At 39.1% G+C, this 11,383-nt stretch overlaps 2 protein-coding genes across 2 annotated transcripts; both read right to left on the reverse strand.

The window, feature by feature from the left end:
* Positions 1–13: 13 nt before the first annotated feature.
* On the reverse strand, positions 14–6,705 carry LOC121895469 (mitochondrial glutamate carrier 1-like). Its single transcript, XM_042408633.1, has 10 exons — positions 6,659–6,705; positions 5,504–5,603; positions 3,963–4,088; positions 3,410–3,465; positions 2,782–2,872; positions 2,568–2,683; positions 2,227–2,422; positions 1,969–2,126; positions 1,763–1,838; positions 14–1,640 (listed from the first exon to the last, which is right to left on the reverse strand). Exons 2-10 carry the CDS (start codon positions 5,524–5,526, stop codon positions 1,481–1,483), a joined length of 1,002 nt encoding a protein of 333 aa, XP_042264567.1. The 5' UTR covers positions 5,527–5,603; positions 6,659–6,705; the 3' UTR covers positions 14–1,480.
* A 790-nt stretch (positions 6,706–7,495) lies between these two features.
* Positions 7,496–8,452, reverse strand: LOC121895486 (follitropin subunit beta-like). The gene is made up of 2 exons (XM_042408656.1): positions 8,288–8,452; positions 7,496–7,912 (listed from the first exon to the last, which is right to left on the reverse strand). Exons 1-2 carry the CDS (start codon positions 8,447–8,449, stop codon positions 7,643–7,645), a joined length of 432 nt encoding a protein of 143 aa, XP_042264590.1. The 5' UTR covers positions 8,450–8,452; the 3' UTR covers positions 7,496–7,642.
* Between the last annotated feature and the right edge of the window lie 2,931 nt (positions 8,453–11,383).

Below are 11,383 nucleotides of genomic sequence, written 5' to 3' on the forward strand. Positions count from 1 at the left end.
AATAACACAAGTAAACAGTGCATTTATTAATATTTATTCAGCACGTATAAATCGGTATTTACAAGTGTACTCAGCTGGTTGAAACACTTTCAACAATTTGAAAATATATAGGATACATATTTACAGTGGTAAAGTTGTTAAAAGCACCTCGACCCACTGAATTTTCCAGAAGAGAGAGTGCAGCACTCTGATCTGCATCTAAATGCCTCACATGATACATTGAAGTAGGCTTGTGTGTCAATTACTGACAAGAAATCCTGACCAGTTACAGACAACCACTGTCAACTAAAAGAAAATGGCCAAGTGTGGATTATGTTGCACTTTTTCAGAAGACTTGGTCCCGAAAGCACAGCGAATCCCATCAATAAACTCCTGTCCATCATCACTCTAGTTAGCCTCCATCAAAACAACATCTCCCTCACCATAAAGAAGCGGGTCTCCACTGCAGAAAGCCTTGTGGAGCTGTTTAGCTGCAGAGTTCAAACTTACACGTTACATAATCAGAGTTGTGTAGGCTGCCATAAGAAACATTCACAGTGCCCGGAAAAAACCCAAACACCTAAAGCACAAGTGTTTTGAAAAATAAACACCAGAAAGTATCTATGGTAAGCTACCACCTTGTGACCAACTACAGAGAAGTGTAGATCATGAGAATGGACAGATAATTTAGAAGCACGGGAAACCAGTCTTTTTAACAGAGAGCAGTAAAACACAGAATCCCTGTTTAAATGGCGGATAAATGTTTCATTGTAAGCCATGTTTTCCAGATCTTTTCCTAACCAGGGTGTTTGAAGGGCAACATGTGGCAATCATTGTGAAAAAAAGTTATTTACCGAATCAAATCAACTTTATAAACAACTACACTATATACATAAACAGGGATCAACATCCATGGCGCAGTTTTACATATAACCCTTTAAAACAGGATTGGAGCCATTCAAGTCAAGTTTTGATTTCTTGTCATTATTCGGAAGTTGCCCCCTGGCACACTAAGTTCTCTTTTGCCACACCATGTAACACTCATCACATAGTGATTGGCAAGATGGGGGAGTTGGAGGGAGAGGCAGGTTAGGGTTACAGTGAAGGGCAAATGATAAGACACGGATTTAGTGGTAGGGTCTAAATCTTATGAACCACAGAGAAAGGTTTGCTGCCACAGGAGTGAAGTCAAGTCTTATCTGGGTGAAATGATGATCAGTGAGAATAGTAACTCTCTTTTCTCGCAGTAAGCTCCCCTGAAGCCCATAGACCCGAATGTTTCAATCTGAGTCCCTTAAGTACGAGACAGTCATGCTAAAGGCATCATTTGAAACCACTTTGAAATAAAATGACGTCTCCCTGGTCCCTTTAGTGTTTTACTCTGAAAACTCCAACAATAAATGAAAGATACACAGTAATAGAGAGCTGGATCCATGACTATGCCCAGGGCATAGCTGCCTGTAATTTAATGAGGCGGCAGAAATGCTAGGAAACAGCTTGTTTATGCAGAGTAGATGTTGTACGGGGTGTACCCCAGCAGGAACTCTCCAACTCCTACAAAGTACACAACCTGGGCAATGCCAAAGAGAGGGGCAATGACGAGCGCCCGGCAGCTGGCCCCCTTGAGGAAAGCTCTGGGACCCTCCTTTCTCATGATCTTTCTGCAATGGAAGCAAAAGCTTAGAGTTAGCATGTAACATAAGCAACTTACACCAACCCTGTAAGGGCAAGGGGATATGTTTCAGCCCAGTTACAATTTCTGAGAATAAGGTGACCATTTTACCTGACACAGTCCACCACTCCATTGTAGGTTTCCTCGTTAGCTCCTTTTTTGAGTGATTGTAGCCTTGTCTTGACCACTGCACAACCATGTAGAAATGTTTAGGCAAACCATAATAAAATCAGTTAAGCAACTTCAGTTAAAAACAAAACTCATTCGACACATTTAAGCAAATGCCCAAATTTCAAAACACTGATTGTTCCACTGACCGTCGCATGGGCTGACAGCCACAGCGGCAATGGATCCAGCCAAGCATCCAGACATGAAGGACCAATAGAAGGGCACAGTTGGATTTTCAGATGAATGTTGGCCGAGCTGGTGCAGATGTGCAAAAAGAGGGAAGTACACGACCGAGAAAGGGATGTCCCTACAAAAGGCAGCAAATAAGCATGTTCACCATATTAGAGACCGTTGACTAAAGATGGAAAGCCATGTTAACTAAATGCAAGCATTAAATATCATCTCACCTCATCAATGTGGCCGCGAGTCCCCTATACAGTGCTGTGACACCTTTAGTCCTCAGCAACTCTCTGGTGATCTGCATGGCTGACACACGGATGACTTGAGGTGCAGGGCTGGCGTTGTAGGAACGGCTAAGAACAGCACTGGTCCCCCCCATCTTCAGAGTCGTTACCACGCTAGGTATCACCCTCTGCTGGGCCGCTGGCAAATACAGGAAAGATACTCTCACTGTCTTTCACCATAGCATTAAAAAGACATCTAACATCAAATTTCTAAATGTATTATTTCATACAAGTAATCAGTTCTACTGATTTCCCTTTAATTTACTAGCTGCAGACTGCCTTACCTAGCCTGCCGGCATCCTGAAGCTGGATCTTCAGCATCTCCATAGGTGTGGTGACAATGACTTGGCACATTCCTGCACAGCATCCTGCCAACATCTCTTTCAGCACCGTCAACTTACTACCGAAGACAAGCAAATGCACATTTGTGAGGCTCAAATCCAAGCATGATTTTGTAGTGTACACCAAGACTAAGTCCTTTTTAGTGGCACTACTCACCCATCTTTGCTCAACTGGTGGCGGAAGAAGTCGTTGGCAGCTAGTTTGATGGCCTTCTCAGGGGTTACCAGGGTGAGATTTACTGCAGCACCTACAACAAGAAGTATTGTTCATGATGAACTTCATTCTTATGAGACAAACATACAACCACTCTCACATTTCAAACAGACAGCAATAGTTTATGTTAATGCTTTTATCTTCAGTGCAGGCTGTGCTGTGAGCTGTAATATTTGAAAACAAAATAGAGCTGGCCAGTGCCAGATACTGTGGCCCACAAATAATTTTTACTGTCTTTCAAGGTAGACCGCTGATCCACTTACATTTAGCCATTAACTTAACCATTTACATAGAATTTGACACACTGAAACAATGTCACAGCATATCGGCTCAAAGAAAATTAAAGAAGGTTGACATAAAAAAGCTGAAGTGTTCCTCCTTGAGAGTCTCATTAAATTGGTAGGTTTGGTATAGGCGACATGCAACGTCTTAGTTCCATTAATTTTAAATATGGTAAGCCAATAAAAACATATCACAGATCTTTTGTACCTCTATATGATACCTTTTCAAGGAGACTATTCAACTGTCATATCTCTAAAAATGCCAGTATGGACAGTGTGACGAGCTTTACCTCTGTACATGCCAAAGTAGCCTTCAGATTTAACTGTCTTTATTAGGCAATCCATCCTAGGAGGGAAAAAACAAAACAAAAATGGATTAGTTGTGCAAATTATTTATAATAAACACTTGATGTTTGTGCAATCATAATAAAGTAACTGTAAGAAGTTACAATTAGAGCTAGAAGTCATAGTCCTGCTCCTGGGAAGAGCTTTCATACCAGGAAAAAGTTATATTCTGCTTTCCCAAAATAGTCTATTCACAAAAATGCATTACTAAATACTGAGAATCTAACTCCCCAACATGGGTCCAATAGCACTTGGTAACCTCAGTCTCTCAAGCTTGATACTTATCACAGAGACAGAAGCTGTAAAGCTATCACTATGTGGTGATGATGAATTGACTTTTAAGAAACTTGCATCATTAGAAAAGGCTATTGTATGAATGTGCATTTCATTAAGTATACAATTTCAAAACAAGAGAAAGAACAGGTTTCTGGCAACGCACGAGGTGAGTGGGAAACATGACCTATCAGTAATCTTTCTTTTGTCGAGTGTGGCTCTTACATGTTCTTGTATAGTTGCTGCCCACTGCGTTGGTTCTGCAGGCGGGTCTTGGCCAGGTCGATTGGGAACACACAGGTGACTCCTACCATGCCTGCAAACCCTCCATTAATCAGTTTGGCTGGGAGGCTGTACAAAGACAAGTCAAAACAGACATGAGCATAACAATCATTCCTAAAAATGGAGTAGGGTAGGGCTGAAGTGACCAAACCTGCTCAAACCAACACTTTATAATTATTTTTGGCAGTGGTCCTTAACTTAATTAAAAGAATCAATAAAGCCATGTAAACATACTCCATTACATGTAAAAGTCCTGCATGAAAAATCCTACTTAAATAAAAGTACATAAGTATTAGCAGCAAAATGTAGTTAAAGTATTGCAGTAAAAGTAGTGGTTTGGATCATCTGACTAATATATTATTATATATGACATCATTAGATTATTAATACTGAAGCATCAGTGTGTAAGCAGCATGTTACTGTTGTAGCTGCTGGAGGTGGAGCTAGTTTGAACTACTTTATATACAGTCAGCTAGTTTAGTCCAGTGGTTCCCAACCTAGGGGTCAGCCCCTTCCAAAGGGCCACCAGATAAATCTGAGGGGTTGTGAGATGATTAATGGGAGAGGAAAGATGAGAAAACAACAAAAAAAAACAAATCTGTTTTCAGTTTTTGGACTTTTTCTCTAATCTTTGATTTTTGGTGAAATATTGGATCATTCGAACATTTATTGAAATGAAACCATGTGAGAAGTTTAGAGGGAAAAATCACTACTTTGTGGAGCTGCTAACAACTCATAGATCATCTGAAATGTGACCCCGACTACACACTGCTTTTTGTAAGACATCAATAGCCAAAAAGGTTGGAAACCACTGGTTTCATCTTTAACAATGTGTTATATTTTAAAAGCTTGTTATATTAATCATTGTGTCAAATCTTCATCTAAAAAGTAACTAAAGCTGTCAAATAAACAGAGTAGAGTAGAAAGTACAATATTTCCCTCTGCAGTGTAGTGGAGTGGAAATATAAAGTAGCATCAAATGGAAATGCTCAAGTAAAGTACAAGTACCTCAAAATTATACTTAATTACAGTACCTGGGTAAATGTACTTAGTTTCCACCACTGATTTTAGGCACAATATCAAGGACATACTGTAGACAGACAAATAATTCATTTTGGTTTTTAAAGTGTTTTTAAAGTATGTAAGACATTAGCCAATGGGGTTCTATATTGTAGAGTCATTGCATCAGAACTGAGTATAGAGTGACTGCCCCTAGGAATCTGGTCATCCAAAAATAACTTGTAGAGAGTAAATCAAACAACATACACATTTTCATGAGGCATTACACATCCTGTAAGGCTTCTATGATTTATCATTTTAGCTCTTAAAAGATTACCAGATGGCAAACTAGAACTGTTTTCTATAATGATTAATAGAAGTAAATAACCAAAACATGCTTTACTCCTATTTTACTATTTGAGAAGCAAAACATATAACGTTGAAGGGTTTGGTGTATTGTTGTCATCGAGAGAGCAAGTTCTTACCTAATCTGTTGTTGCTGGGCCATGGTTCTTGGTTGTTGTGAGTGCAAAAGTTGGTCAGCACAAAGACAGAGGCCGTGGAGGGAGAGCAGGCTGAGAGTCCCTGAGAGACACAGAGCAAGGCGAGAGTAGAAAGAAGCTCAGGGTTATATATATAGGTGAGCCCAGCCCTGTAGATCCAAGGGTAAATTCAACATCACTCTCCACCCCCTGCCCTGCCAGCCATGAAATGGAGCCAGGATCAGCCATCATCCTACTGAAATCAAACCACAATCCAAGAAGCTTCCAGGGATGCACCTGCCTACTTTGTGAGGGGGATAGTTTCAGTTGCAAAGACAGCTTCTGTCCAAAGCCTCATTTTTACAAAACACACTTATTGAACATAATATTGGTTACTCTTTTCATGAAGTGGGTAAAATCAGATAAAATCCACTATTCACTATTTATCCACTATCTTATTCAATTTCTTGCAGATATAAGCCTAAGATAAAGAGAGTCAGTATAGTAAAATACCATGACTTACGTTATATATGCAAAAGTTGCTGCAAAATAATGTCAGATTAATTTCACTCATAGACAAGTAGTATTAGTAGTAGTATTCAAGAATCCCTTCTTAGACTGGAAATGATAAAATACACAAAGGGCAACATTCAAGTCAAGATTTCTCCACTTTTATTTCAAACTTAAACCTATTTGGTCCTAATGTACTTAAAATGATTTCAAATTGAGCTTGAAAGCACACCAAATGTTCAAATTGTAAAACAAAGCGATTCTGTAATCTGTGACAGGTGAATCTAGGGGTCAATAATGGAAAATAGATGTATGTTTTGAGAAAATATTGAGGGCCACCAGTTCCTGCTATCACAATTCAGTTCAAAACTGGTTTTGCTATTTAAATACTATGAACATTTTAGGTAGCCTGACCGCTGATAAAAACTTTTGGCAGTGTCCTAATCAGACACTGGATCTCACAGGTCACAGATTAAGGTGTAACATTGATTTCTGAATATATTCTTACGTTACACTGCTCTAAACCAAAATTTACACATTTTGCACACCTGCAGTGTCACTTTAACAGCCGGCTCCAGGATACTGACAAGGACACCTAGCAAGCTGGATATCTTGATAAGAGCATGCATTAATGCATTAATGACTCACCTTGAGATGAAATCAAAGATTTAATTTTGCTACGACAAAGTTTAACTGCCGACTCTCCCCACATACAGTTGAATAATTGGAAGGAGCAAGACAGCACATGCAAGTCAGGGGCGTTTCAGATCTGAATACTTGGCCAATGATCAGAGTTCCTTTGTAAAGTGGGTCAACTCATCTCAGGAAAACCAAGACAAGCGTGATGCAGCATGGTTGGTGCCAGATCAGATCAGCTGGAGGGAAGATTTGCAAAACTCTTGAGAGAGAGACTAACCTTAAATCTTAACCTAACCCTAACCCTAACTTTAACCCTAACCGCACTCGCGAGAGCTCGTCTGTCCACCTGATCCAACCTAGCATTTACCATGTAACATTTCTTCGAGGTTGTTTAATTTCGGGGACCTTTCTCACAGACTTGCCTAACACTGGTGTAACTAATTAGGCCATATTAATAATCACTGCATTTAATTTCAGTGTTCCAGTGGCAGGGCTGTGGTATTGTGCATGCTGTCTCTCTGACAGCTTAATGAAACATTGAGACAGCCATCATTGATTTTTAACTTATACACCTGTGTCCTCTGGAAGAAAGGTCCTCTATGTGTACAAGTAAGTCTGTGTGAAACCCTACAGAAACCCTGGTGAATCTATATATATGAATAAGGTCATCATCATCATCAGTATGCACAGACAGTAGACTTTATTTAATAGGGGAATGCATTTATTTTGCATTCATTTATTTTCTTGTATCCATTACCATTTCATTCATGTACACAGGCAATACAATCCACAATAAAGCTCTAACGCATGCTCAACAGAGTATTTTAGCGATTGCAATATCTTGGCTAACAAACTAGAGAAAACATAAACATGAACAGCTGAGGAGCTGAGGTGCACCACAAACACTGCTGGTCCATGGTAACATGGACCTGGTCCACGGTAGCAGCTGCATCATTTGCTATACACGTGAATTGCTGGTATCAGTATTCTGGTTCAGGTTTCGAAAGCGGGCTGGTTCTCATTCTTCAAACTTCCAAGTGCCATAGTGCACCGGTCATGAGGGATTTGGCTGGAGCGGACACAGTGGTGTGTGCGTGAGTCACAGCGTCTACAGCTACAACAGAGGGCCACAGGAAAATACAGCTGTGGGTTGACATTCTGAGGACAGCCTGGAAAATGAACAGCTTGGTACACCAGGGAGAGAGGCACACAGCTACGCTGGATCAGGAAAGTCCTTCCAAACCGTCCTTTCAAATTGGTGTCCTGGAGTGGGGGAGACAGCTGTTTGAGGCTGTTCTGTGGTTGAAATTATGACAATGTGTCAACTTTTTTCATGAGTTGGGAAATGTGTCAGAAGAGACGGTGATTGAGAGAGTAATGCCTTTTCACCTCCATATCTCTTTCACTATGTTTTCATTATGATCCAAATATTGATCTGAGATGCTGTATCAAAATATATATTTGCAATATCTCTACCATCACCTCCCTGTTCTGATGGTGCCCAAACCACAAGGGTGTTGCATCAAATATTCTTATAATGTACATCACCTCTTCAAAATCACTTTGTTTTAAACATGCCTCAACATTGTTGAAATTGACATTTCCACAAGAAGTGTGTGAGTGTGTACCGGTTGTCACCTGTGTGTAACAGTAGCCACTGCAGATGGTGGTGTTGATAGCCACACACTGGGCACAGTCGTGCCTCTCAATCCATATGGTATGATTCTTCAGCATACAGGCACACACTGTTCCACTCGTCAACACACAAAGCAGCATGCATTTGAACACAAACAAAGGCATGCTGCAAATGCACGTCTTGCAAGTCTGATATACAACACACCACTCAGGCTGCTGAAAGACAGTCACTCTGAAAAAAAACAAAACAATTGATGCGCACACAATATCAATATTAATATCATTGCAACAATATCAGTTTGTTAAATCTTATGCAAACCAAAATTGTAGGAAAAAAACATACCTTGATATACAGTATGACCCTCTAGTAGTTCAAGAAATTATGGAGATTCTCTTTTCAAAGTGAAGATGATCTTTCTCTTTCTGGAGTCACCCTCTTGTTGCATCCACTCAGTGCCCCAACTCTCCCCTGTTCCTCTCCTCTGTGAATATCTAAAAAGATCAAGGGTGTCCATCCTCTTTTATGGAAACCTTAATCCACCCCGACTGCCCTAGAAGACTTCAGTCTACATCAACATCATTCCAGAAATCACATGTAAGCTGTCTTCAATGTTTGGAGATAAAAGTGGTCTCAAAACACACATGCACACAGGGAGAGAGAGAGAGAGAGAGAGAGACAGAGAGAGAGAGAGAGACAGAGAGAGAGAGTGTGAATGTGCAGTGTTCATTTTCACAGGTCATACTAAAGAATATGAGGGATGGGGGCATTCTAGTATTACATAATGTTACAGCAGGTCAAGGATGCTGCCAGACATTGTCTGTAAAAACCACAAACAACAACAAGAAGTTATACAACTCCAGCCCTGACCCTTACACAGGTGTGGCTGACCAAAAGCTGATCCATGTGGTTGACCACACATTTTAGCTCATGAGAAGTCTGACTTCCATGCCCTTGTTTTGATTTCAGCTGCAACGTTTACCAAAATTCTTTGAAAGTGAGTCACCTTTTAAAAGTGACACATTGATGTGAAATGAGACACATCTTTAATAGCATGGATGCCTATTTGTGCCACTTAATAATAAGTTGGTGAATCAATTGAAATAAATCCATAATAAAAATATCCATTTTATTTAGTTATCAAATGTAAAAATAAATATTATAAACATATAAAACAACTAATACATCTGTCCATGTCATCAACAAAAAATAATTTATAAATAAAAACAACCAAATTTAAAAAAAATGGTGAAAAAAGAATAAAATGTGGAATAAAATTGAAAAGAATTAATCAAAATAATTTTTACATTTTTTATTTTCCCACTGGACAATGAGATTGGACCCAAACTGTTACAAAAAGCTGCCACTACAGAAGTTGCTAAATTTACTGTTTCTTATCATAATAAACAGGAATCATCTCAGTGAACACAGAAAAACAATGAGACTGTAAGATAACTTGAAATTTAAGATTTACAACAGCCAAATGAAATGAAATGAAAATGAAATGATCATAAATTGGAGTTGATTGTTGTTAGTGATCTCATCTGGCTTATGCTGGGTCAGCACTCACATGTTTTTGCCTTACTTGAGAGAAAAGGTTATGTCCTCCTTTTTTAAGCCATTAAAGCTCCCATCATTCCCATCTGTCCCTAATGGGAGTGGCCATGTGCCCTCAAATTTTTCCCTCATAAAGTAATCAATAAACATGTTTACCAGACACACTTAAGGATAAATGGCCAATAATTATCTGGTGACCAAAGACTTGGAAACTGTGAGTTTGACAGTTGTAAACAGAAATTATCATTATTATTACATTAATGTAGTCGTTGTACTGCCACTGGTATCACTACAATTAAGGGTGGCCACTTAGGAGTTTTGAGTTTAACAGTTTTAACCAGTTAAAACAGTTTTTGTATAAGTAATCGAAGTTGATGGGAGTTTTTCACCTACTGTTTATGTGTGTTAAATCACCAACACTCCATTGATAAATTGATATTATTTGTAAATGCCAAATCTCATTCTAATCAACATGTCAAAAATGAAGTGTGCAGGGAAAAAAAACAAAAAGAAACACTTCTTGAACCTGCTCCCAGATTAATTGGCAGGTCAACATCACAACATCAGGACTGATTGTAAAAACATAAATGATCATAAATGCTGGAATGATTCTAATCAATTGAGAAACCATTTCATCTAGAGGTTAAATTCTTCAATCACCTAGTGAATATAGCTGCAATTTACCTTTAATTAACAAACTGCATATTTGAAAATCAATACTGAAAAACATCAATTATAGCAGCAGTTCCATTAGTCTACTTAAACCCAGAATACTCTGATTAGATTGAGATTTTGTCACAGTTTTCTGCTTCTGACCCGGCCCCTGTTTCTGTCATCCTCTTTTTTTGCTCTACATTCATGATGTCGGGTCACAGTTATGTAACAAATCCATCAGATAATTACAACAAAGTGGGTCGGTGACAGTTCACCAACTATCTGTCCTGACACAGATCCAGCTGTTTTGAGACCGATGCGACAAGTGGCAAAATAACACCTCTTAAACTATGGATCGAGGCATACAAAGTAATGATTTGATACTTTATGGGTCATACCTGAATTGAAATAAAATCATTCAACAATCCCTTTATTTGTCCCCAAAGAGCAACTGATTGTGCAGCAGGGATTTAAAAACACACAAAACACATAAACACATACATACTATACACAAGTTTAAACTATTTAAAAGAGAAACTATGAGTAAAACTATAAAACCATGATAAACCATACAATATTTAGAATTTATATTCATGATTGGTGTATGTTCTCATATTATTGTTCCCAAGTTGAGAGATGGCAGAGTTTCTGTATCTGTTGTATTTGTTTAATAATGGGCTCTACAGAAGGAACCAGTATGGTAAGAAACTCTGCATGCAAGAGTAAATGTTGTCAAGCAGGTTTGTTGTGTAGTGGTCAATCCCAAACCCAAGCCATATGCGGCTGCTTCAAGGAGAAAGAGGTCTCAATCAGAAACAGGCCATTAGGACAGGTCATTTGGTTGCCCTTCTGTTGCCCCTCTGTTCAACCCCTCCCTTGGCTATCATCAT

This window comes from Thunnus maccoyii, chromosome 4, assembly GCF_910596095.1.
Source record: "Thunnus maccoyii chromosome 4, fThuMac1.1, whole genome shotgun sequence".
Lineage (NCBI taxonomy): Eukaryota > Metazoa > Chordata > Actinopteri > Scombriformes > Scombridae > Thunnus > Thunnus maccoyii.

Excerpts from the sequence above, each read along its gene's own strand:
- LOC121895469 (XM_042408633.1), bottom strand. The coding sequence starts at position 5,526 with ATGGCCCAGCAACAACAGATTAG. Across the intron at positions 2,684-2,781 it reads CACCAGTTGAGCAAAGATGG|TAAGTTGACGGTGCTGAAAG; the intron begins GTGAGTAGTGCC and ends TGTCTTCGGTAG. Across the intron at positions 2,127-2,226 it reads CTCGCGGCCACATTGATGAG|GGACATCCCTTTCTCGGTCG; the intron begins GTGAGATGATAT and ends TGCCTTTTGTAG.
- LOC121895486 (XM_042408656.1), bottom strand. The coding sequence starts at position 8,449 with ATGCCTTTGTTTGTGTTCAAATGCATGCTGCTTTGTGTGTTGACGAGT. Across the intron at positions 7,913-8,287 it reads GTGGCTACTGTTACACACAG|GACACCAATTTGAAAGGACG; the intron begins GTGACAACCGGT and ends CCCCCACTCCAG.